The sequence below is a fragment of the Opisthorchis viverrini genome (assembly GCF_000715545.1).
Source record: "Opisthorchis viverrini unplaced genomic scaffold opera_v5_25, whole genome shotgun sequence".
In the NCBI taxonomy this organism is placed as follows: domain Eukaryota; kingdom Metazoa; phylum Platyhelminthes; class Trematoda; order Opisthorchiida; family Opisthorchiidae; genus Opisthorchis; species Opisthorchis viverrini.
The window spans coordinates 2,750,315-2,778,175 of NW_008751681.1; the positions used below are offsets into that span (position 1 = coordinate 2,750,315).

General features: G+C 43.4%; 2 protein-coding genes across 2 annotated transcripts in view; one reads left to right on the forward strand and one right to left on the reverse strand.

The window, feature by feature from the left end:
• T265_02187 (hypothetical protein) overlaps positions 1-27,861 on the reverse strand; it is a gene marked incomplete at both ends in the record, with an annotated part of 95,797 nt that overhangs the window by 52,081 nt on the left and 15,855 nt on the right. Inside the window, 8 exons of the mRNA XM_009166361.1 lie at positions 3,543-3,925; positions 10,211-10,543; positions 11,954-12,259; positions 16,347-16,503; positions 20,501-20,646; positions 22,341-22,607; positions 23,946-24,140; positions 27,413-27,526. Coding sequence (XP_009164625.1) covers positions 3,543-3,925; positions 10,211-10,543; positions 11,954-12,259; positions 16,347-16,503; positions 20,501-20,646; positions 22,341-22,607; positions 23,946-24,140; positions 27,413-27,526 — 1,901 coding nt within the window. The remainder of the gene's footprint in view (positions 1-3,542; positions 3,926-10,210; positions 10,544-11,953; positions 12,260-16,346; positions 16,504-20,500; positions 20,647-22,340; positions 22,608-23,945; positions 24,141-27,412; positions 27,527-27,861) is intronic.
• T265_02186 (hypothetical protein) lies at positions 8,478-8,660 on the forward strand (the record flags this gene model as incomplete). The annotated part of the gene is made up of 1 exon (XM_009166360.1): positions 8,478-8,660. One exon carries the CDS (start codon positions 8,478-8,480, stop codon positions 8,658-8,660), a length of 183 nt encoding a protein of 60 aa, XP_009164624.1.

The following is a 27,861-nucleotide window of genomic DNA, read 5'->3' on the forward strand; positions in this document are numbered from 1 at the left end:
GAGGCTGGTCGAAGACCTTCGAATTTCTGTATATATATATATATATATATATATATATATATATATAACTCCTTTCGAACACGAGTTCTTGATATTGACAGGTCCGAAAAATAACATATTTCGTTCGCAACCAGATGTGAACTAATTAAGGTATACGAAAACATGATTTATTCCCTATGTGAAAGTTACCACAGAGTAAAGTAAGCTAGGTACCATTTACAGAGGTCGGCTCATTAATTATTAACCAAGTGCGCTTGGTATAAAAACTGTAATCGCAGAATACAACAGGGGGAGACAAGTTGTCATAATCCGATGTTTTGGATGCCTTGGGTGGCCTCTGTCGTAAATTGTTACAAAGTCGGGTTGAAATGTAGGGATAACGGTCCGTAGTAGTCTGAAATCACGCTTCGCAACGCAAACCTGTGAGGGTGTTTCCGAAAGTGGAGCGACTCAACCAAAAGGCGGTCATGCAACGCTACTAGACGAACCCGTGATCGAACAGTTTGTTCCAAGTTACGTTTTGGGTAAGATGAGAATATTTCAGGTTAAATTAAGCACGCCCTAAGGGTGTCATAAAAATCGATGAAACATCACGAATGATGTCTGTATTCAACAAACGGCATACCGTGCCGTTTTTGTTCAAAAAAGTGAGAGACACTAAGCACGGACTATCACCCCTATCAATACTTGTAACAAGTCAACGCACAGGCCCTGAAGAACAATTGTTAGTACGATATTGGCGAGGCGGAAGATTCATCTCACGTGAGCGTAACACAAACCTCATAAACGCAACATGGGAAAGTAAACAGCAAAAGTAATTACGGCGAAGCGCTTCGACAGCGCACCATTCATGATATCAGGAGAAATTGGACGAAAAAGGAATTCCATAAACTAGAGAGTAAAGTGTGAAAATGATGACAGAAGGGTGTTTGGATCGGCCCTGAACCTTTCTAAGGTGAATAAAAATGAAGGTTTTCAGGTTTCGAGTGTTAATGCTTGACACAGTGTGCACTGACACAAATTTACGAAACGTTGAGACAGTCAGAAAGCACCAGATTCTCTGCACGCAATCGTAGTATGTACTCTTGGCATGACCAAAACACGTTCTCCTGAGTCAACCGAATACTGACACGTCACGAGTGATGACCATTCGCTTACAGTGCAATCGAAATGAACAGCAGGAGCACTTTGAAAACCAACACAGCTGGTGGACGATTTCCCAGCTGATTCCCAGGAATCCAGAGGTTCAATGCATTATTTGAAGAAAGAAGGTGAGAGTTGTTGATGGTTACCTCCAGCTACATAATATCGGATATATTGGTTGTATAATTGCAGTTCGTGTGGCGGTCATGTCTTGCGGTATTTCTCCACCTTTGGAAAAAGGCCCTTTAACCTCACATGCAGGATAAAGTCGAGTGAAGGGAAATCAATATTTCAATAGACCACGAATATAGGGGTCGTTCAGTGATAAGATGGGATTATCACTAACAGGAGCATACGAATGACGGAAATCACAGCCAAGATCAAAGTGGAATAAATTTTTCAGTTTGGAACACCATTCTTGTGGAACACAGACTCATTCTGTCAATAACCGACAGAAACTAATTGCATTTCACTATCTAGGGGAAGATGGAAATGAGAAGACTTTTATTGTTTGGTACATAGTATGGTTAAACAATCTTTCCGAAAATAAATGGTTCACAGTAAACAGAAGTTAATATGTGGGAACAAGCTTTTCAGATATAGGGGACAATAGCCATAGATGTATGGAGGGTTCGGAAGTGTAAGCCATGCGAGATTTACTCGAAGTGGCAAAAGCGCCTTTCGGTGATGAGAAATAGTTTATATCACACATGCCAGAGTGTGTAGATTTTCGGACCAGTTTGAAGCGACCTCAGTAGCGTTGCGCAATCTCAGAGAAAAAATTCAGTTCCATAAGTATCCAATGAAAAACTTCCACGATCGTGAAATTTGGAAAGCGCTGAGAGCTCGAATGTATCAAGTGCGCGGGTAGCCCAGCGAATAACATTTTGGTCTTCCGTTCGGATCCCAACAAAAGCGTTTTCCAATTCGCTGCCGGATCCCCAGCATAAAAACTGTGTCCACCTATTGTCTCATCAACACGGACTTCCAGATATCCCGATCATGAGCCTTGTCAACCTGGAATCTGCTAGGGATAACTTTGAACACGCCCCTATGAATTCAAGAAATTACACTTCCAATTTCACTCTCTGAGGCTGAATTAGCTTGGAAGGTAATGTGACAAACGAATTCAATCCAGGAATCTCCAAGGCCAGAATTGCATTGCCAATTTGCGCCAATAATGGCATCAAAAAGGCATATCGCCGGATCTCAAAAGGTGTCTGTATCAGTATGGGTTGTATGGTTGTATGGCTACGAGACTTGTCCCCTTCAGAGAAGGATCTGGGATATCTAAGGTCTTTGACCAGAACTATGGATGAAATTCGCTGGAATCAACGAATCCGGAACAAGGTGATCAAATCATAGGGTTTTGGGTGAAGCGGACGGTAATTCACTCGAAGGATGCACCTAATATTGTGAGCTCAGGTGGCTGGGCCATGTGTTAGGTACACCGAGTTACTACCTGTCGAGACGAGAACTGCTTTCCGTGACTATTTCGACGTCGCGGAAACCTAGAATTGGAGAATTTGGCAGAATAGAATGAAGAATACTACAAAAAGTTTGGTTGTTATTGGTATCGTTCCGCTTCCAGGCTGAGGCCCATATGACCGTCCTCCTGTTTGGCTGGGAACACTGAAAAGTGTTGCGGCTAACCGATGGAGTGGCGTTCAAACCATTAATTTCTATCCAGACTGTCTGAGTGAGCGCTAGAGGTGTAAGCACCTCGGGTGTTCGATGCAAGGCTCTCAGTTATATCGAAACCCCATTTTTCTCCAGTGGAGTACACCGACATGGTTGTACGGCAGCGAAGCATCAGTGCCAACACTGATGTCGCTGTCTTTGATGATGATGATGACGGCAGTGAAGCTCTCATCTGGTATTGCTGTCAATGACGATGTTGCTGACTCTCACCAAGAAATGATTAAAAGTGTACTTTTAGCCCAATCGGAGCAGAGAAAATTCTCCTGAGTTTGAATAGGCCATAAGGGGACCCCCGATTAGCGAAGGTGATATCGTTTATACATCGAAATACGAGAGATTTTGATTTTTCCACACAATGGAAGTCTGTGAGGACGAGACGAAAATGGTGTATCCAGAGTATCCTAGAGAGTACTGGAAGAAATTATCAATATGATTTATTACCTTATGAGTGGTGTGCTCAAATTCCCGTTTGCGAAGATTTGTGGAAGAAATATTTTTTAAACACAAAACTGATCAAGATGTTTTCTCATAGGAAATGGTGCAATCTAACGGTGGGTTAGATGGGCAATGCTGGTTGATGAGGACATCCAAACCTTCAAAGAGAGAAGGGGTAGACAAACTAACAAACTATACCTAATTCCACTGAGGAATTTGTCTGAAATGGGACAGCGAGGGTTGGTTAGAGGTGAAATGCTTACTGTTCACTAGGTGATCCGAGCTTCTCCGGATTCAGCGAATCGTAACGATCAGTCTGTCCTAATCCATTCTCTCGTGCGTGAGTACGACTTGGGCCGTTAAAGGGAGTTTCACTTAAATTGACTGGTGTATCAGCATGATATTCATTCGGTCCGTCCCCAAATTCACCGTACACAGCAGCTGCTGATGCTGCAACATCGAGTGGGACTCGAAAGTTAACAATCAGATTAATAAAGTGTATGATCTGCGCATAAACTGTACTCTCTTCCTGAAGCTCCAATGTAGTCTGGATTTCTTTAGCACGTGAGCCACCCAGGCGGATCTCCTCTGCCGCGATTTCCAAAGCCGACATTGCAGTGGTGTAAGCTGGACGTTGGAGACCGGACTGCAAGCAAAAGGAACCGTAGTCATAAACAGTGATGTATGCATGCCCAGTTTGAGAAGTCAACGATTGAGCGAATACATAGTAAGTGTTGCGCTTGGCTGAAGTGATGCCCCGACAATTATAAACAATGAATTAATCATGAGAAAAGATAAGTCACGACTGGTGTAACCCCAAATGGGAAGGGAAAACACGTCTGATGCACCACAAGGGGTCCACGCAGATTTGGAATCGAACCAAGGCCTAATCTTTGTGTATGTAACATGTCTGTAGCTTTATTTGGGAATTACGCCAGCCAATTTGATGCTCAGATTGACTCATTAATGATCTGCAGGATGAATAGAATGGTGGGCTTTTGTGGGACTTTCACAGTAGTTCAGAAGGTGCTGATTCACCGATTTTAATTAGTATTACTAATTGTGACGAGTGGTGTGCCCTATCAGATTTGAATGTGTACCTATTATATCCATAGCTGCCGTGTCATCAGCATTGGATTCAAACATGAAGTATCTTCAGGTGTACAGGCGTTGGTTGGATCCACGGTGAACAGTTAACAGCAAATTATGATAATGTACGAGTACTTCATCACGGGATGAATATAAGGGATGCTGAAAGGACTATAACATTCGAAAACGGGCGAGGGGACATCACTTCCGAAAATCGTTACAAGCTGAGTGGACCAAGGACAACTGCCCGGCACAAGGCACACTTAGTGACATGGAGCGACAATCGGTCTGTTGGAAATATAGTCCTATCCGAACTTGCCCGCGATGACCGGTGAAGTTTTATGGGCGACACCATTACTAGGATTAACATTAGCCTATGGCAAATCACAGTACGCCACTTAATTTTTTCACACAAATGGTGCTAGTAGCTATTTAGACAACCGGTCTACTGGAATACCGGCTCTTCTGTGGTTAGTTGTTTACATGCTTCCAGTGGACCCGTCTCAATGCACATGAGTCTTCGGCAGTAAACCGATGATAAAACCAGAAGTGACACTGACCTATGCCTACCTTTGTACCAAACCACGTAACCACTACACGAGGTTGACTCAATTGTGGTTCAGCAGTTAACTCCACTCCGTTCGACGACCAACGGCTGTTAATATAGTAAGCTATTAGCTATAGAACTGGTATCTTTCCGTTAATACTAGGTCTTTACCCCTCCACTCACACCTAGAGGGCCTTCAGACTGTTCCATATGCGGCTCAGTGCAAGCTACGTTTGATATGATCGATCGTGTGTGGGTATATAGTGAAAAAGGTCGATGTGACAGACACGTCCACAAACGTCTGACACACTGGGTAGTTCAGGATCTGTTCAATTATTGGATGGCGAGGTAAACAAAAATCTGATCAGAAAGCAAATGAATCAGCATTCAAAACTCATCAGGCCATCTGCAAAGCTCCGCGTCAGTATGTGATGGCATCTTTGTCAAAAACATGGAAAAAATGTACATATTGAACAGGTTCGACAGAAGCGAGGCTGTCCTACTCATTGAAAATTCCGTAAGTGGGTGTTTCTAACACGAAAAGCGTAAACCTACTCATCAAAGTAGCAAAAATCACTTTTTATGTTGATGTCTTCACAGTAGGGGAGCAGGAATGGAATCAATGTGGATATGGAAGAGGGGAGCACATGCGTATGCAAAAAATAAAGGAGCAGTTCATTTTTGCTTGCAGCCCATAAGGAATGCGTGAACGTGATCAGAAGTGAAATGCGAATAGAATGAAACGAGTAATTATGGACTGAAACCTGCATCTAGACAGGTGCATAAAAACCACTTCAGTCCGCAACACTTGATAATAAAAAGATTTAATCGATTATCTGTCCACTCGGTTGTAGGATTTAAACAAGGGTGTTCGCAGCATGTAAGAACCTGATCTAATTGGTATACACGGAAAAAACATTAGATGCAGAACAAGACACGCGACATGATCTCCATTCCCAACATCACGAGGAGTAATGGTGGTGGTGGCCGAACTTCTGGGGTGATGGGACAAAGGACTTTTACTTAGGCTCCACTGATCTGGGTGTTTCCGTTAACATATCAAGTAAATCGACCATCACAAAATCAAATCCACTTCATGTTTTTCTAATATAATCAGCCGAATAAGTGTACGGCGATCGATTCGCGATCGATTCACTCATCCCATATGTCTTGAAATAAGTAGGAAGCGAAAAGGCTAACATTGTGTAAAACTGGATGGAAAATGGAGGCGAAATAATAAAAATAACCGTTCAGTTGCAACACCCTGTCAGAGCCTGGCTGTCACGCCACCTGCAGTAAGCACGAGGTAACGATACTGCCGAATTGTCCAAGCACAGACAAAAGTCAAGATGGCACATGGTTCGAACCCGACCTCTACGCCTCGACTTCCCCAGCCTAGGCTTGATCAACCTGGCAGTATCCGGCTCTCGTGCTTGCTTGGGGTGGAATGGCAGCTAGGAACCGAAAGAGTGCTATAGCTGGCCGATTTATTTGAGATGCAGAGGTTGGGTTCGAACCGCGAACATTTTGGTAAATTCGCGTTCTAACCACTGCGTCATTTCGTCCAATAGAAATGCGAAACAATGGGGATGTGCGGTCGGTTGAATTCATCAGTGGGTGGTCTGTCCCACGACAATAACGAACAGCCGCTGACACAAATAACTGTCAAGGGATGAAAGGTAAGGACGGACAGTGCACCACTGGTGGAAATACGATCATCGGGCAAAACAAAATAAAAACAGCTTCGAAGTTGTTGAAGTCAGCGTGTTTGACATTCTGAAACGACATATGCGTGTTGTCGTGAGCAACGAATCACACAAAATAAAAAAGTTGGGCAAACGTTCCCCATCGACTGCGAACTACCATAAGCGGAGCGAGAAGCCCCCTTAAGAGATATCTCTTCGACAGCATTCTACTTGGTTGGGAACAAGAAAACCGATACCATCAATTGGCGTTTAGGGAGGCGATTTACTTAATGGTTTTGGTCATCTTCTCATGCACGACTGCACTGCGATATTCCCCCCTCCGATAAATTTTCAGACAATATCCGATGGATTTCCATCATGTTTGTCTGTTCTTATTCACGAACCCATGACCGAAGTTCACACCTTGCTTCCACTTGTTCCGGCACTGTTTTGATTGGTCCTTAAGTGTTCTTTAACAAAAACATGATTTGGTATACCATCATCAACGTCGACTTCTGAAAATAATTGCCGCAATCCCCCCCCCCCCTACATTTTCACCAAACACAGAGATGATATTTAATTCAATCATGGGAGAAGCAGTTGAAAGAAGAAACTTCCTACTGATACTGTGTGATTATGCCCAATCAAGATACGATACCAACAAAAATCCTCCCAATGCCTTACTGGTTACAGCAGTCTTCCTTGCACATTATGGGCACTTGCTTTAGGCAGGCTGGAAATTGCGCAAACTTCTATGTGAACATTTCTTCATTTTGGCTGGTCATATATAGACGCCTAACTGCACAGAGAGATAACCAACAAGCTTAATCTCTCCAGAACCTGTAAGTCAAACACAAATCTGATGACGTTGCTATTGCTTCAATCTGTACTTTGAATCATGACAACTTTTTTCGGCAATAGCTGGAACGAAACGTGTATGTAAATGCAAATAAGTGTGTTTGACTTGGGAGGCATCAGCTTTAGGTTTGTTGTTTGTAAGCTCTGAACTTGCTTAAGTTGAGCGTGCAAACAAAACAGGATATACTGTCTTTTGGCCGATGGCACATTCGATTCACCAGATACTGGTGCATAAGGGGGATATCCCTCAGGTATGAGATTTCGGAGAAAAACCCTTCATTCAGATCAAAAATTGTCTTCAATTGATAGGCGTTCCCTTGTAACTTACAGAAAAGGGCTGTTATGCTGGCGTCATCGATCCATTGTGAAGACATGTTACCAATGACAGTTGAATGTGTGTGGAGTGTAACCCGTAAAGCCGATAATTACTTGCTGGCCTCTCCGGAATACGACGAGATGGGCAAACAACAGCGGCAGACCGCGTGAAGTACTTGGAATCATACAGGATTGTTTTGAAGAATCGTCCACCACTAATCTCGCGGAAATGTAATTATGCACAACTTCCGTCTTCGATTGTCTTTCACGTACAATTACTCTGCTTCATTTGGGTGTAAGAAGGCCATAGTAAAAACAACAATCCAATATTTCCTTTAAGGAAATACAATACGTATAAGGTTGCTGACAGCTATCCAATAGCTCAAGGCTAGTTGAGCCTTTCTTGGGAGGCGAAGTCACCCGGTTGCTATCAACCGTATCTACCTGAACACCAAATTTTACGCAACTGGCGAAATGTACTCATTTGCAAACGAAGTTTGTGTTAACGGAAAACTCAAGTGGATTCAGAGGAATCTCCTTCACGATATTCTTCAATTGAATGTACCGTACAAAAGCTGTCTTATGTTTCGGTTGAGGCAATATTTGATAAACGGCAATGTGTTTTCCTGATAGGACGCACTACTCATAAAGTTGATGCAAACAGTAACATCCATTCTATTAACATCCACTTAACATGCAAACGAATGCAGTTCGCCAAAGGCCCCACATGTTTCGACACGGATCTCTGTTTGGCAGCCGTTATTGAGCTCTGGTATCTGTTGGGCTATCGATCTTGGAAGCTGAACGAACTGTTGGTCCAGGGTAAATTGATGATGACTGACAATCGAACTACGATGTCCAAAGTCAAGTCACCACTAGCCATTTGAAAATTCACTACCGATCACACTTTTGAACATACGGATAACCAAGAGGACGATCAAAATACCGCTCCATGCATTGTAGTAAACAAATGATCGTAGTAAATGAGCGCTATCACCATGTTTATCTCAAAACATTGCCGCTAAAGTGTATGGCGTTCGTCTTTTGGAACCCACAATTCTATTATGCAATAAAATGAAACCGATTGATAACATGGAGTCAGATATACAATTTGCTTGGTTCCTGAGGCGCGGATCACCAAACTGACATTCAGCACATTGTAGGTATTTAAGTCAAAGTTTCAGAAAACGTTGAACAATCAACTTAACCACTGGAACTAAAATCGTTCGTTCAGTTGCGACACCTTTTTGGTGCCAAGCTGCCATGCCACCACAAGGAAGCACGAGGACTGGGATACTGCGAGGTTGCCCCAGCCTGGACATGGGAAGTTGAGAGGCAGAGGTCGGGTTAGAACCACGACAGATATTTTAAACAAAATAAAAGTAAAGTTCGGCACATGAAGCTATTACTGGTACCAAGGAGTGACCGGTCGTACACTGGATATTGGACTCGCGACCGTATCCAGGAACGAAATAATGCACAGTCAACGACAGCCCCGAAACGTTCCCAGTAACGGGGCATATAAGTGAGCAGTTAAGGGCCGGCTGTCGGTCCGCAGATTCGAAACCAGGTGATGGAAAATGTACTGAGGAGTGAGTTTTTCTATTATGGGCATGAAACAAAGTCACTATAAACAGCTGGACAGAAATTTCGATGACATTATTTAAACCCAAAAGGAACATCAGCATTGGTAGCGGATGTTGTGCCCAATAATAATAACTAACAACCAATTATGATAATGATAATAAGCGTCCATCTCTAACACTCGGTGTCTGGCTGCCATGCTACCCAAAGAAAGCACGAGGTCTGAGACACTCCCAAGTTACCCAGTCGATATGCTAGGGTTGTATTCAAAGCACGGGCCTTCCGATCAATAAGTTCGCGCCTCAACTACTGAGCTATTTCGAACTCGATGTTGTGGCTGGGACCCGTGGTAAAAATAACTGAAATATAAGCGAAATGTCCATTAGCAATCTGATTTCTCAAGTATTCGCCCTAATGGAAAGAATTTCAAACTTGACAACTTTTGTTAGGACAATGTGCACAGAACTGTACTCAGGTGCCGATGGAAAAACGAAAATGGTCAGCCGCAGAAGATGACACTAATCGAAAGACAATTAATTTCACGTGGACCATGCACACAAAGGAATCAATCGGAAGAATGGCAAGGAAATGCGTCGACGGATGGATTGACAGGTAAGATGTAACCACGGGGAACGAATCAAGTACACCGTTTGTATTTGGTTAGTTACCTGAGGCAACACACATGGCTAGAACAAAAGAAAAGCGAAGTTTGGCGCAGCGTTACTCATTCGGTCCAATTAAATGAATGAATGTGACGTGAAGTGAACAAGGTGCAGTGAGAAGTGGAAGTGCTACAAATCCGAAGAACTTGATCTACCACAAATACCACGTGTACACAATTACACAAACTTACCAAGGAATTTCTTCTCAGGCCAATGGTCAATACACGTTCGCCGTTGCTCATGCCCGGGTAAGGTGAGCCACTGCCCTGACGGGGTCTTCGATCAACGGCGTGAGGTGACACTTGACGAAAATCCGTCCTGGGAGGAAGGGGTGCCATGGCTGGTTGTTCACTAATCGACTTTTGAGCGTGATGTTCTTGCTCAGCAAAGTGTAGATACAACTGTCGTATCTGATTGTTTACGTGCTCGTTAAATACGTTCTCCCAGAAAGACATTTGTTCCCAAATCGCATGACGCTGAATCTGTTGAGTCATGTTTGCGTAGTACCGAACATGGTTAATTTGCTGTTAGGGAACAGACATAAGTAGAGAAGAATACATTAGGTGATTGGCAACTAGCGCGGAGAGCAGAAAAACGAACGATCCGAAAGCTGGTCTGGGTGACTTACTTGCAAGCGCTTGATCACCAATCTAGGTGACATATTAGCAGACAACAGCGTGCTGATGATACCACGCCGGTTAGGGATAAAAACATCTGTGCTCAAACTGCTCAGCTCCGCATACAAACCAACGATCAGGAGTTCATTGGTCTCTCAAGCTTACACTCTAGTAAGACTACACAAACAAACATAGTCTATCCTGACCAAGGGTCCTCAATACCTTTCCCACTGTAGGATGTAGACTCTATTTATTCTGCCGCTGGTGCCAGGGTGTGTTTTCCCAAATTCACACCTTCTGTTCCATTTCACGGATCATTAGAACGCGAAATGCATTTCTTGATTTGTAGTCACTTCTACGATAACTAAATGCTCCTATTTAATCCAATAAGCGAGTTGTGAAAAAAGCTGGTTTCAAACTACGCAGCCCAAGGAAACATAATGATAAAGATTACGCAAAATGCTAAAACTAAATAAAGTAAATTAGCAGACAGGGTTTAAAACGACCCAGAGGGCTTGATCCATGTGCCTGAACGCAGCTCTATGCATTCCAGAGCATCACGCCATCGGTAAGAAGCAGAGAAACGCACAGAACGGCGGTAAATATATTTTAAAGACAGGGAATTCCTAAAGATAAACTGATATTTTATCACTTAACGGTAAGCAACACGACAATGAAAACCGAGGTACAGCAACGCAAGTGCGCGCCCTCCAAATCCCATGAGAGGCTGGAACACGCACCCTGTGAGAATTGAGCGCACTAAATCTGGTGTGAGGTAGTTTATCAGCAGCGTCATCAAGTCACGTTCACAAGGCAAATATCATCCCTAGCAATGCAGATAGACAGCGCATGTACGGGCATTAACTCACGTCACCCGTGATGTGCTCTCGGGCGACTATCGTGAGAGAGCACTCAGCATTAGTGGGATAGCACCGATCAGTACGAGATTACATTATGCTGAAGAGCTGAAAACTACTGTGCATCTCTTGTGTCATTATTCAAACGGGTATTGGCGATTTAGAAAATTAGTGCAGTGAATCACCACCTAGCAGTACGGGTTGATTTGAAACCCTGTCATAGTGAACTCACAGATCAGGAGAAATGCTTCCAAATTAGGGACTAGATAATACCAGTTCGGGAAGGGCAGATTTTTTTTTATCTGATCTACAGTGTTAAATAAGAGAGGTAACCAGTCAGAGACCGTTCGAACCTTGAAGACTTTAGTGGAAGTTTCGGAATATCTGACGTCGATTATTCACTGCTGCTCTCAAATGTATGTATCCCATCAAAGCCAGATGCAAAAAAGTGCTCACTCACTGTCGTGAACCGAGTGCTGAGATCCATTACAATTGCTGCAATTCCACAATCTTCCGATTGACTCTCCTGACACAGGGCCTCGTCCAGCAAATCAACAATCAACTGAAACTGTTCCCAAGTTAGCACAGCACGTTGATCATGCTCATTTCGACTACTGCTGCAATTTAAGCTGGCGCTGTTCGAGAGGTCATTGATAGCATCGTTCATTGAAACGGAAGTTGAGGGTACAACGTAGCGTTGCAGTTCGTCCACAAAAAGTCGACGTATTGGACGTGATCTAAGATCCTGTCGAATGGTATTGCGCCGCTTAAGACGTAAACAAAAACATTAGAGCACAAATTATTCGTAGTGTTTGGTAAAAGCGTTGGACAGCTCCTACCTGTCCTTATCAATATTACCGGGTGGCTGGGTTATGAGAATCTACGGAATCAGCCAAAACAATACGCAGAAAAAGGTAAGTGTTAGGTAGACATGTTTTGTGAATGAAGTTTGCGAATGAATTGGACGCGAAAGGATGAGGTTTCCACAAAAACGTTATTCAGAGTATATCTTAAAAACAGCAGGCCAGGATGGCACACTAAATTCCGGTTGAACTGCATTCAGTTAAAGACCTTTCACACCAGTGCAGTAAAATTTGGGATCACTAGCCTAATAACTCGCAAGTGGGTAATCGATGACCAAGCCGGATTTTCCCACCGCGAATATTGATCCGACAGGCTGGCACAAAGCAGACCGGTTTCACCAGGAAAACGAAACAATTGTTGGACATTTCACAGTGAGGATCCGAATTCCAAAGCCCAGGTTACAAAAATGACACATGCGCCAGCGATATCAATGGGCGTCGAATTCCTATTATTGTTGCAAGTTCGGCTGAAGATGGAGGAACAGTGTGCACACAGACCGACATATGGAATTTCACATGAGTAGGAATCTGAGGTTTACACTCATCGACAGATTGGTGGCTTTAAGTCTGCCACTGTTACTTGCAAAAAACTCTGTTGAACACCCCAATGGAACTGCACGTAGCGGCGGCGTAGAAAAGCAGGCAGAAAACTGGTGAACCACTAAATGCCACCAAGTAGCAAGGCATGCAAACGTCGCCGGTCGGTAATAACCAGTCAGACAAACATGTTCATCTTGCTAACGGCGAGAAGCACAATCAGCTACTGACCGAGTGTCTAGAGGCTGGAGATTCAAAACAATGGCCAGATGAAAACTAAAGGATGTGTGTGGAGAGAATACATTCCATCCTAAAAGTTGTATAAGATGAATGGGGGAATTATCATAAGGTCAAGGAAAATTCGACACGCCCGTTGTTTGTTTTCAGGGCCTGGAAAAAGTATATTCATACGACCCACCGGAACGCCAATATGACGCAACTAGAGACTATATATATATATATATATATATATAGTCTCAGACAAAATTATGAGGTATCATAGGATACGTTTAGTCAATCAGCAAAACCTCAGGAAATTCACGCTGCTGATGACATTTGATTACATCAATATTTTTTTACCTTTCTGGGATTTGCAAAAGAAGATGGTCCCTCAGAAAAACCAACAACCTGACCAGTAATTCACCTGGAGCGAGTCTTACCATACTCTAAAAGCCAGTCTCAATATGCGTTTTTTGCATGCATATTTGAGACATACAGAAGAAAGTTGCTTTTAAAATCAGGGACGACAGTTATGCAATGCTTGGATGTTCTTCTGTATGCGTACCAGCTTCAGCAGCATCCATCAACTCGGGAGAATTTAATCGCTCTCGTAACTCAGTGGCCGATTTCGAGTTATTTGGAAAAAGTTCAAAGCCTCCGAAAAAGTTACTACTGCGAACATACCAGCAATACAGAGGATATAGTGAATGAAGTGGAAGTGATTTCAGGTAGATTGGAATGCGTGTGTACTGTGACGTAACTGTGCCTCAACTGGTTTGTAACTCCGAACTGGGATTTATCTAAACAGGCACGAATATGTTAGTCATCGCTATAATCCTGGATGAAAGACCAAAGTAAAACAAGTCATCTCAAATTCAGTCTACAATCTGTTCGCCAAAAACCCGAACTGGTCAGGTTGTCTTCTCGAGTTTACTGATGACTTCGCTTGGGCATCGTTTATCGCTAATGAAAGAAAATACAGAAACTGGAATCATCGCGAACAGTCTAAAGCTAGCAGAAAGAATGGAGATGTGACTTTTTACTGAATGATTGTTCGATTATTGATTAATGTCACAATGCGACAATGCTAAAAAGAAAGACAGGTATGCAGCGTCCGACCATAAGCCTGTGCATCACCGAAAGTTAGAGCTAATTGAGTCATACGAGACACACTTCCCCCAATTGGAAAGCACGACCGTAGATTTGAGGACGACAGGACTTAAAATACAGGATTGTTCCTTATCTGAATCAACAAAAGTAGACTAGTATTTCTCCATACGTAATCACCTGAAGTTACTGGCTTCGGAGCGCCGCCGTAAGGAACAAGACTATCACTAAAGATCCAGAAGCAATAAGATCGAAAGTACAACTGAAGAACAAACGAATAAAAACGTACTTGGGTAAGAACGTGAACTAACTTTCCAATTCATGGAAAGTAAATGTATTCGTCTTCTGGTGTCATTTTGCCTCCTCCTAGTCTGTTGAACACGTACTATATCTCTTTTGACGCAACTCTTTATCTGGCTCAAATAACCTGATTGTGCGGTGGCAGCAAGCGTGAAAAAGCTAAGCTGTTTCGTCCTAAATTGACAGTTCACATCCACGTGCACGTTGACTGTTCTCCTGAGTGTGCCCCAGTTCGCCCCCACATTGTTACCGTTAGTGCAAGTACACTGGATTCACATAGGTATTCAGTGCAGTCATCTACCCTTGACTTGTTTAAATGAAATGATTCATTCGGATCGATAAACCATAAGATTTACTGAACCAATCAATCCGCTGTTTCGCATACCACCACCATTTTAGGATAATTCTTCTCTGCTCAGCCCATAAGTTAATAACCAGACCATTCGGCGCCCTCAAACAAGTATCCTGCAAAACGCACATAAGGCGAATGCCATTTCAAGGCACAAAACTGTAATTGTAGGTCAATCATCATTAGCCTAGCCGGTGTGTGTAGACGGAAAAGTGCGCTGCAGTGTGAGTGTTACAGTCACAGTGGGAGCTTGGTTTATTCTCCTTGATAAAAACCGTTCTGAGGATTCACACAGCCTGAAGCACAACAGTTTAGGTTGTGTATATTATTTCTAAGGGTGGCGAAAACAACCATTAACGTCGTAATAATCGACGTGTAACTGGTATGGAAAACCCCAAGTTATGAAGATAACGGACAAACTCTGTCGAAGTGTGCGAAGCAAACCGTAGAATGGTCTTTGCCCAGGTAAGACTACTTTGGAGCGACTACAATAACGCCTCCTGTTAGTCACGATTTAATGCATAACTCACCCGTGAGAGGGGGCCTAAGGTGAGGTAGAGAGGTTGTCCTCAATAAGAAGTCCTTTTCCCTGTGGTATGTTCCATTCTGAGAAACTTGCTAGACTTCATGAAGCGGACTCCAAGAGGCGACAAACTAACAATTCTTATGCCGGAACTCAAAAGTCAGTTTAAGAAAACTGCACAGTTGCCTTGACTGAAACAGCAGAATTTAGATAAACAAATACAAATTCGCTGAAATTTGCTTAGTCGCAGATGCATCAGATCAAGTATGTCTAGTAAGTAGGACAGATACCTTGGAAAATAGAACATTCTACCAAAAAAGAACGGTAAACTGTGGAGAAAGTCCCTCAATCAACCGAACATGTGCTAACTGTCTACAAGAGGCAATACAATCGTCCTACCCAGGAAAGTCTACTAACAGAACGGCCATATACTCTTCGCATTGGTTGCTGTGTCCAAGAGGTTCATTTCCCTTAGTGTTTCCATTAAGATAGGAGGACGGTACCAGAGGGTTAGCAGATCACAAGCAAAAAAAAACAAATCTGCGGGAAGGTGACCCTACAGTCTGCGGGAACAGCTGGAGACATTATTCAGTATAAAGTTAATCGAAGTGAAAAAACCTGTCATTCAGGCGGTATATGGAGATCACTTTAAAAGTGAACGCTAAATCACTAGATGGGTCAACCTGAATTGACGGATTTTCACACAGGATGAGAACTAAATCCCCTTACCGAACTCCATTGCAGAGAAACTATGATTAAAATTTGATACACAAAACAAAGTGGTAATTAGCTTAAACGTGGTCCGAAAACATGCACACGCTAAGCGAACAAAAACAGCAAAGGTATGATTCAACGAAATCTTCGGCGGACACGTGACTAGCAGAAGAAAGTTACGTATAGGAGCAGTCTTGGTCGAAAACTGAAACCGAATCAAATAATCAAACAGAAACCGTACCTTGAGAGCTTCCGTAATATGCTGATCAAAGATATCTGCAATAAACTCGCGAATAACACGGTTCTTATCCGGATACATATTGGCCTTGAAAAGCTGGCGATCAAGAAGCAGACCCTGAGGAACAAAACGTGGCTCCGGTTTGTGATTTTGCACTTTCCTGTGAGTGGGGAAAGGGAGCAAAAGTCAGGCGGCAGCAATAGGACAACTCACATCACAAATGCACTCAAGCTGGCGAACAGTGGACCGGGTTGGAGCAGCGGAGTTTATTGCAGTTTTTTCGAAAGTGTGCACTTCCAAATACGGTAGGTCATAAACAGCATGAATATGGTGGAATGGCAACGGAATGTGAATATGCCACGAAGATGAATAGCTCTTCAAATAAGACATGGATTGATACATACTTCGCTGAAGTTAAACATAGTACGATCGAACAAGAACGGCTACAGCTCAAATAAGTCCTGTGCACGGTACAAAGTCAATGAGCACCAAAGAGTGACCCTAAATACAGGTCAAGTACAACAATCCAAAAAATGGACAATGTGTCACAACTAGCACCAACAAACTCTAGTTGTCTGGTTTCGGACAAATCGCGCACCTGTGTGAAAGGGTCGTATACGATCAATGGTGAGTTGAACAGAACTATGGTACGACTCAGAAATGACCGACCAAACGTCCAAATAACTTCACGTTTTCATGGAATCAAGGAACTTCGCAAAAGAACTAGCCACAGCATCGATTTTACGGACTAAAATACTTTGAGGAATGATTGTTCTTACTGCAGTCCTTACTGTGCGGAATTGATCCCGCAAATTGAACACGGAACGTTTCACTGTTTCCAAAATCACTCCTTCGAAATGATACTGTTTTATTGTTGATCTAATTAACCAAACCGTTTGTCACGCCGAGCAGTTGCTGACGATCGTACTGTCGATCATATTCCCGCAATGCCAGAAAAAAAACCTTAGCGGGTTCATCCTAGGATATGTTCATGGTACTTTCAGTCAAAAATTACGGTCATGACCAAAGAGGGTCACGGTACTTTCATTGACAACACGACTGCAGATGTCAACGGGTAGTGAGTCTTCGAAAAGACATCTGTACCACGAAAAAATCTCCGGTTACAGTGTTGTTCCTTGTTTGAGCACTGGGGAATGTTTCCATGGTATGCACAACAGAAGAAGATACTTTATGGGTACCAAACCAATCAACCAGCATCAAATAGATATAGGTCAGTAATCGCGTCAACTGATTTGGAGTTTTTATCTCAAGTGTCGGCTGTCATTTACGGGAGTAAATTCGACAAAGTAAAAATCCTTATTCACGGCACACACTAGCAATTTGGCCCACCGCCGGTTCCGTTTGAGGAATGTCAAAGGCACTTGTTAGAAGCAGTTCCTCATAGTTTTTTGTATTATTATCTTGTGATTTTCTAGGTACCCTTAAAAGTAACATATTAATCCGGAATATCAAATACAGGGGGCAGAGTGGAAATCAGGAGGAACTGGTAACAGCTGAATTACAGTATTGACTGCAAGTATGGTGAATAAATGTTACTAGTGTGTGACTGCTGACAGGTTACTTCTCCTGTATTGGTGATAAGGTAGCGTGGTCAAATAGAACAAAAAGTGATCGTTCGTAATGACCTAAATAAAAGCCAGTAAAAATGGGATAAAATTGTTGATACACTGATGTGGTGCGTAAAATCCAGTGCATCCGATTGGGGACAAATTCTAGGCTTGAATGTTTGTTTGGTGGGGGAAAATTATATTGAATATCTTAAAGATCTCAATCAGTCAAAGCAATAAATTCTATCGTACTTTGGAAGAACGTCGTTTAATACTAGAATGACCCATGGTGCCAGTTCGCACTCATATGCTTACAGGTTAGTTTGTAGAGGAACCGAAGTCCTACCCCAAACATGACGAATTCCCATAAAAACAAAGGCTGCCAATTTGGGCAAGTTCAGTGTACCAGCAAAACCGCCTTGAAGACTAATCATGATACTTTTGCGGGATTCCTCGAGATAAACATATACGCTCCTAATCATATCGAACAGTTACATCTTAACGGATACTGTCGGTACGACCGCTCAAACGAAGAAAATTGAACTGTTCTGTGAAGCTAACAGGTGAAGCCCCGCGAAATTTGCAAATCGGTTTAATAAGTTTTGACTATATCACAACAAAACCGGTCGCCTGAAGAAACATTATGGTACAGTGCGCCTCACAGAGATTTCGTGATGCAAACTCCAATTTAGATTTTAAAAAGTTGGTTTGGTCAAACTTATCGCAGATAAACAGAACTCTCTCACGCCACTCGAAGAAACGCGCCAGGTTAAATACTGATGGAGTGATGTGGTCCTGAGGGACGAAGTTGCATTTGACGATTGGGATTGACGAAATCTCCACAGAAATTCCGAAATGTCCTCACACTATCAACAGTCTATAAGTAGCTCAGCGGAAGAATAAACTTCATCCGATGAGTGAAACCTCAATCTGAGAAGTAGTTGCTCCAGGAGCCATTCAACACATGTGACCGCGTGATGTACACCCCGTGATTGAAGGATTGGCGCTATATCTTGTCTAACTGCGATTTAATCACATTGCTGACCAGCCGCTCGCGGCCCAGCGGTTGAGTATTCGAACTACTAGTCAGGGGGTCATGGGTTCGAGACTCTCCGGAGTTTCGTGATGATGATTCCCAATAAGGATGAAACAGTTGCACAGTGCTTCTCGGCTTTTCAGCATACATTGGCTTCACTTACAGGACGAAATCCCCACAAAAATATCGCACTTCCAAACGGCGACTTCACCTTGATTAACGATGAAGCGTTTTAGAACAAATTTACCAGTTCGGCGAATCAGTCAACGGTCATCACTACAACCGAAGCTAGTGGTGTTCAGTTCAATCGCACCTGAATTGGAATTCGGTTCGCGATTTCCCGGGGGTACTGTAGACCTCTATCTTCCTGGAAACGTCTTCAACCGATACTAGTTGGATGTCACTGACAGGTTCCGGGGATGATTCATCATATCGGCCGAAAGCAGAGAATAACTGACAAGACCACTTACGGCCTTCGTTGATTTTCCTAGGTATGCTAGTTCCCGTTTTGAGGGAACCGCAAAACTTTTCAAACCTTACAATGCCTACGACGGCAGATCGTTATGTAAAACAATGAACTAATGATGAGTCACCACAAGTTGATTTGTTCGCAGGTGAGACAACGTCCAAAATATTAACCAGAAGCATAAGTTCACACTGCAGTGTGCATACACTACTGTCCAATGGCGCCTGAACCCAATACGAAGGATGATATTTAAGAATAAGTCCACGAACTGGTCCGAAGAATTCGCTTTCTATGCCATTCACAGATAACTCGCAAGGCGCAGTAGACATGATCTAAATGTTTATCATAGGCTCTCTGAACGTTTCCCAAAAGACGTCCGGTCAGTTCTTGCAACATGACCAATATCACATAGAAGTGGACATATGGTCCTTACAAATCACGTGGTGGACCTCGCCCACGCGTTTGCCTTATTATTACGTAGGCGAAGCCTGCAGTTGTTGGCTTTCTGTGAGTGAACCATAGGAATCAAAACTGTACATAGAAAGACTACCATTTAAATGTGGAGGTACAACCTTGAACCGTCCCCCGACCCACTCACTTCGTTCTATTATTTGACAATAATATAATGTTTTAAAACCTCGACAGGCAAGAATTATTAAGGTTCTGATATCCCATGAAGAAATGCTACTGTTCCGATGAAATTTATAAGCAGTTTGTAGGAAGTGACAATGTCGAAGTTTTAGTAGAAATTTAATTTAGATAACAAAGAAGCACTGTGATGATGTGCCATCCTTGTCAGGAACCAATACGAAGCTCTAAGGCAATTCAAACGTGTTCAGTGACCCTATTCTGTTGGATTTAATACGTTTCTAAACAATGCCCGAAATTTTTCAAGGCCAAGACCGAAAGAACGACCATGCATTGTTTTACAACGCGAGAGAAGTGAAGTAATCGATGAGGATGTCCGGAAGTCTTCTGCTGAGACAGAAAACTTCAAGGAAAGGTTAGGCCCGCAATCGTCAATGGGATAAAACTGCAGACGACCGGTGACAAACCGGTTCATCTAAAACCCAAACGGAAGGCTTACTTCACGCTCTTCTTCTGGCATGCTTCAAAAGTCAGCTGATCAATTAGGCGACTGTCAAGCTTGGGAAAGGGTGTCTGGTGAAGGCGTTTATGTGCCTCCACAGCTTCGTTGGGGAGGATATGCTCCACTGGTTTGTCACCACATTCCTGAAAAAGGCATTTCAAATTGACATTTGCGTTTGACTCGAATGATTTCTGAAAGAACTGAAAGAAAGGGACTGAAACAACCTTGCAAAGAGTACGAGAGTGCATTTATAGGACGTTTCCATTACAGAACTACATTGTTCCCGTGGTCGGCGTCTGTGGAATGTGGCAAGAAAGTTGTGAAACCAAATAACGGGTTGGAGGCTCATTGTAGTAGAGTGAAATGGAAATTTGTGTACACACGTGAAATGGTCATCGCAGTAAAGCAGTCTGTTCACACCGTAATCAACCTGCATCACAAAAAAGAACGCCCTTCATCGCAGCGATTTTTGAAATGGAGAGTTGTCGCAATGGTTTACAGAGGACAGTGACTTGTACACAAAGATCGCGGTAGTGGGGGAAAACCGACTGTAATCACTGTCTGAACAGCTGGACTAAGAAATACTCTGATACAGAGTTCTCCTGACACTGATCTGCAGTTTAGTGTAAATACCTATCATGCTGTCCCTATCAGCCAGACAATGATATGCGATTCATACCACCCTCAAGAACCGCCAACTGAATCGACGCTTGTACGTCGCATCCGGCTGATCCCGTTTCTCTTGGGGCGTGTTCTCCGCTGAGTGAGGTTGGTCATCATAAGAAGAGATCAAACGTGTAACTTAAAGGTTGCTCTAATCATTGCCGCATGTGAAGGTTGTTCATCCTGACAGCCTAATACCCTAGCTATGAGTAGAAAGGGTTGCGCGTATTACCTGATCATTTTTCGAAATCAGCATTCGCTTGTCGACATTCTGCCTGAACAATCTCTCGTAAAACATAATTTTTTTATTACCTCGTTGTCGAAGTATGAGGTTAGCGAGGTGTCCTTTCGTTTCGGTTCCACGCATTGTTTACCATGTTGACAGAAATTAGTAACAGCGACACGTCTTTGGTTAATGACTATCCAGTCACGTATGACTACAGTGCCAGTTAGTGCGCTGAATGAATTTCGGTGTCCACAACTTAGTGGCGATCATTCAGATTCACACAGAACACCCGATGCTCCTGCTCGTAAATACGAACCCCCATGAAGGTCGAACTCCACATGACTGTCACCTCCGCTTTAGCTAGTCGAGCGAACCTTTTTGAGCAGAGACAAGCCACTTGTACGAGCGAATTTGCCCACAATGATCCACCATGCACCCTGCTGCTTCTTCTGATCTATATGAGACCAAAGATCTAAGACAAGAAACACTCATAGACTTTTGGAGACATCACTTAGATCATAAAACGTTGAACTGGACTGCCGCCACAAAGGGCTTGAAATGAGCGAAAAAGATACGACTGACAGCTAAGACCCAGGAAGGCGGTTTCTTCCGACGTCGAACCTTTGTGCCATCGGTAAAAGCTACTTGGAGAGAAAATCCCGATCTTCAAAATTCCCTGTGTTATTGGGGATAGAATAGGGAGGAATGATATAAATTCGGACTGGGAGAAATAACCTGATTTACCATGGAGAGGGAAACAAGTTTTCGAACAAAGGAATAATTTTACAAGGAAACTAACGTGCACTGCGCCCAAATAAAAAGTTTGAACGGCTATTCGTCTCCGAAACCGCCTGTAGCAACAGGTCAAGATACTTATTACGATTGTCACTACTTAAATTAGAAACTTGCAGACCTGAGAAAGAGCAACAAACGAACAAAACAGCTCACATTTTCCAACAGTTTTTGGCTCAGACGGTCATTCTGTGACAAGCTCTGAGTTGATAAGGGACTGCTATGCAGGTCATCCGCAGGAGATAGCTCGACTATCGACCGTCTGTGCGGCGGCAGAGCCGTATCGTAAACTTCATCGAATACATCGCAGACACGGAATGGCGGCCCGCGTTCCAAAACGAACTGGTGGAATCGCATGCTCGAGAGTAGGCGTTCGAAAAACTCATTTTGTGACGATATTTTCCGGAGCATTACAAATAACGACTGTGAAGTAAGAGGAAAATAGAAAATAGTCAAAATGACGACCGCAGTACATGATTAAATCTGAGCGACGGAAACTGGTGATTGACGTTCACGTAACGCTGGAACGAGCACGTCGTCGAATTTTGACTAAGATACTTCCAAACGCAGTAAACGCAGTAAGAGTTAAGCACGTAACTTTTCTCTTGATTTCATCCTGTTAATCATGACGACTGCCCAAAGCCCAAAGTCTTGACAGTGGTTTGGGAAACCCGCATGCTACTACTAGCAAATGAGGCCAAATTTGACCGTGCACGGCGCTCGGCAATGTGCAACTGAATGTGACCAGCTATTCCGAAGCTCCCGAAGAGATTTTATGTGTATTAAGCATGGGGGAATCCACATCATGGCAAGAGTGCCCTAATGTTGAGATTATACAAGCCAAATGAGCTGACCGCACTGTGTTCGCCAGAACCTGGATACCGAGTCGTATTGTTGCGTACCGGCGCGATTGGGTGCGAATTATCTAAAAAGCATAGACGAAACGTGATGGGGCATCTGTCAGAACACTGGAATGATTCATTCCACTTAGGACGAGTAGTTAGACCGTTCGTAAGCACGAGGTGTGATTGCACGATTCAGATGTACCATCCTGATAACAGTGGAAACGTGGACAACTGGTGTACAGGGGATTCCGAATTATTCTATTAAAGATGGTAGTTTAAGAGTTCTGGAGTCGACAACACACTCTATGTAGTCAATCGGACGGCAAACAGTCAGTACGGTCTGACTGCATCTACACTCAGTAAGATGCGTTTTCGACTCCCAGAACGCGCAACATTCTCTAGACAAATGGACAGCAGACAAGTCTGCCTGCTAATCCCAACCAGAGTCACCTTGTGCATGACTGGCAATGTATACGTCCTGTGACACCTAAAACGCGCTGTTCGTGAGGTTGGAGCGCTATTTTTCTGATCGATCGTCTATCAGCATTAAAACCAGGTTAGGTGGGCTTAATTGACAAGCACATCAGCTAGTGGACCTGACCAAACCATCGGCCAAACAGCTCCTGATTCGTCCAACCCTGAGGACTGTTCAATATAGTTGCTATGAGTCCATATGATACTTTCACAACTGGCAGTCAAAGGGTAGGGGAATGACATCCCTTTTAAGGTAGTGCGACACCAGACCACATGACGCAAAAACGGATACGTCGTTTGGTAGGTAAGTGGCGGAATGGTGAAGTCAATAACAGGAGAGATGACCGTTCGCTGTGAGCGAAAATAGTGATAATGGGGTTTGAAAGAATAGGTCAGTCAAACTGATTCAGTCGAACAGTTAGAAGAAAATGCAAAACAATACCTGATTGAAATGAATGACTGGTTGTGGATGGATGCGCGTGATGTTCAGACACGACCGATAGCCAGAGAACAGAGAGGCGAAAAGACGGAGGAAAACGGCACGTAGTTGTTTATCTTGGTGGATAAGGTCAGCTGAAGGCGCATTTGGTTTGGGTGGGTACACGTGATCGGCGGTAAGTAACTCCGGGCTGAGAATCTAAAAGCAATGTTTTAAACAATAAAGATGTCAATTATTAATGAATGACACGGATTATGGTAGTTGGTTAACATGAGTAGTGTGTACTAGTGGTGTGTAACGGTGTACACCTAAAAGGTTAGTGACCGCTCAGAATGAATGGAGTCTCGTTGCGAGATGTGGTGCCAGATCCCATTGCATTACATTTCATTAAATCAAGGCTAAAAAAGTTGCAAACAGACAAACGCATCCGCAAGTTACGCAGACTGTAAAGGAGCAGAATACATGTTGGATGCAGTCCTGGCTACCTACAAAGTAGCGCAGGAGGGCAAATAACCCACATTCCAATGCAAAATAACTGAGATCAATGCATCAGCGTTTCGGAAGGAGACTGGTTGGTGGCATCCATTTATCGCAGACGAACCGGCGAGATGCATGGGTCAGGATTGGTCAGTAGAAATTCTGAAATCACTACTCGATAAGCCAGTCAACAACAAGTCACATGATAGTGATTTCGGTTGCTGCAAAAAAAGGGCGGGATGGCCCAAGTGGCCAGAACGCGAATTCACTGACCAGAAGGTCCGTGGTTTAAAAACCCGACCTCTGTCTCTCGATTTTCTCTGTCTAGGCTTGGACAACTTGGCAGTATCTCAGCCCTCGCGCTTCCTTCGGGTGGCGTGGCAGCTAGGCACCGGGTGTTACAGTTGAACGATTTCTTTCTTTTTCGTTGCAACAAATGGTGCGGCATCCGCTGTGTCCTCAGTCTAGTTTAGCTCATAGAATTTCGTTCATCGAGAACAGAGAATGAGGGGTTAGTTGCCACGCACTGGATGCAGTGGCCCAATAATTTCGTTGGCATCCAACTGTTCCGTTTGTCGGATAAACCAGATAGTAGGTAAGCTACGTATTAAAGGTAATGGATTAAATGCAAGACCGTCATTGGCTGCGCAACAGGTTCAAATCTGTCAGGCTCACTAAAATTTGGTTCATTTCATCCCCCGATCCTCATCCGAATAGTCGAACAACCATGAATCGTCAACACCTGGTACATGACTGGGCGAAGAGGCTCCTGTGGGGCAAACTATCCCCTGCCACGAGAAGTGCATGCCTTAAGCGACATAGTCTACGGAGTCTGATCAGTTGATCTACTGACAGGCAGTTACTTTTCCTGAAGAACGTTCGGCGTCCTTCGCATTATTGATCCCATGTTCCCATCAGACCCTAGCGGTGCTTCGGAGAGACCGATGAGCGGGTAGAGAGTCTATGAAGATCTGAATGTAGTGGCAACGTCCCTGATTAAGAGTGCACCAAACCAAACTGATGCCACATTTGAACTACACTTGGAGAAAGGCTACCCTGGACTTTCCAGTCCGCTTGAATATATAAGGGTGTCCACATAAACAAATTTGTCGATTGATCCGTCCGCAGGTGCGTTAGGTATGACCCGACCTAGTCTTTCAGTGAGACCGTACACTTCCAAAGTGTTAGCTACACGCTGAATCAAACAGCAGGATTATTTAGGTTATTAAAAAATAATTAACATTTCTAGAGGATATGGTCCAATAATAGCGGTATTGCCAGCGTACTCAATGTTTTGAGTCAAAAATATTGAGAGATCTCAATTAACAAGATGTTATATGCCGACGATGGAGATTTGAAGAGTACACAAACTGAGAGGTTGAAGACGCCTTTCATCGTCACTGCCATAGTTTTTTACGATGGACTAATTCAAAATTAGCTTCCAAATAGGGGAAAAAGAGCTACCATGTGTCTACGGAAGGAACGGCGCGTTTCAGACAGCTATCGAAAAGTGAAACTGCGGTGAATGTAAACTCGGCAAAATCCACCTCAATTCTCACAAATCTGATTCTTCTCCAACTGTTCCGTTTGTCGGATAAACCAGATAGTAGGTAAGCTACGTATTAAAGGTAATGGATTGACCGTCATTGGCTGCGCAACAGGTTCAAATCTGTCAGGCTCACTAAAATTTGGTTCATTTCATCCCCCGATCCTCATCCGAATAGTCGAACAACCATGAATCGTCAACACCTGGTACATGACTGGGCGAAGAGGCTCCTGTGGGGCAAACTATCCCCTGCCACGAGAAGTGCATGCCTTAAGCGACATAGTCTACGGAGTCTGATCAGTTGATCTACTGACAGGCAGTTACTTTTCCTGAAGAACGTTCGGCGTCCTTCGCATTATTGATCCCATGTTCCCATCAGACCCTAGCGGTGCTTCGGAGAGACCGATGAGCGGGTAGAGAGTCTATGAAGATCTGAATGTAGTGGCAACGTCCCTGATTAAGAGTGCACCAAACCAAACTGATGCCACATTTGAACTACACTTGGAGAAAGGCTACCCTGGACTTTCCAGTCCGCTTGAATATATAAGGGTGTCCACATAAACAAATTTGTCGATTGATCCGTCCGCAGGTGCGTTAGGTATGACCCGACCTAGTCTTTCAGTGAGACCGTACACTTCCAAAGTGTTAGCTACACGCTGAATCAAACAGCAGGATTATTTAGGTTATTAAAAAATAATTAACATTTCTAGAGGATATGGTCCAATAATAGCGGTATTGCCAGCGTACTCAATGTTTTGAGTCAAAAATATTGAGAGATCTCAATTAACAAGATGTTATATGCCGACGATGGAGATTTGAAGAGTACACAAACTGAGAGGTTGAAGACGCCTTTCATCGTCACTGCCATAGTTTTTTACGATGGACTAATTCAAAATTAGCTTCCAAATAGGGGAAAAAGAGCTACCATGTGTCTACGGAAGGAACGGCGCGTTTCAGACAGCTATCGAAAAGTGAAACTGCGGTGAATGTAAACTCGGCAAAATCCACCTCAATTCTCACAAATCTGATTCTTCTGACAATGGACAACAAGATAATAATAGAACAATAGCTATGGCTACTAGACTAGACTACCTTAAAGGTTTCCTATTGATATTGTGGCACACTTTCCGAAAGCTGAAATTACAGTTAAAGTACTGCTTTGCATCGGTAGTTTATTTTCTTTGCAAGTTGGGACGAAATTTGCATGAGTAAACGCAAAAAGTCAACTCATAAGAAAGCAGAAGTTCAGAGATGGAGAGAAAACCATCCAACTTTGGCAGTGTCCGCTTGGAAATTAGCGAGTGGACATAAAGCGGTGTCAAGTATATATACGCCCACACAAACAAACAGACGCACTTCTTGAAAAACAAGCTCCTGGTTTTTTGACACAATCATTTCATAGTGTCAGCAACATTACTTACCAAAACAAAAGCTGGAAAAAACTAACCTGAAACAGACTTTCTACGACCTGCTCAAAGTAGGGTTCGGGAAGTTGTGGTACAGGAATGTTCTCCGGGCAAGTGACACTGCCACCGTCCAGGTCAGCGATGAATACGTCAACCTGAATATGAAATAGATGCTGATGGTTTGCGTCTGCAGCGAAGTGCAATAATGTTTCCATGAAAAAAAAACATTCCAGTCACAACGCGCGCTGGAATGCCGATGCGCATATGTCAAATGGTAAGTGCTACAAAGTGGATGTAAAACAACAGGAGGCGAGGAAGTATGCTGGAAAACGTGGGTGCAAAACATGTGAACCTAGTTCTCAAAGATTTTGATGGGCTGACTGATTGGGAGGATAGTAAGTTTTGAGGCAGCTGAAGGGTGATCACAGACAACTACAACAGCCCAGTCACGTTGCTTCTTAATTAACAGTGTAAAAGTATTAAAAAACGA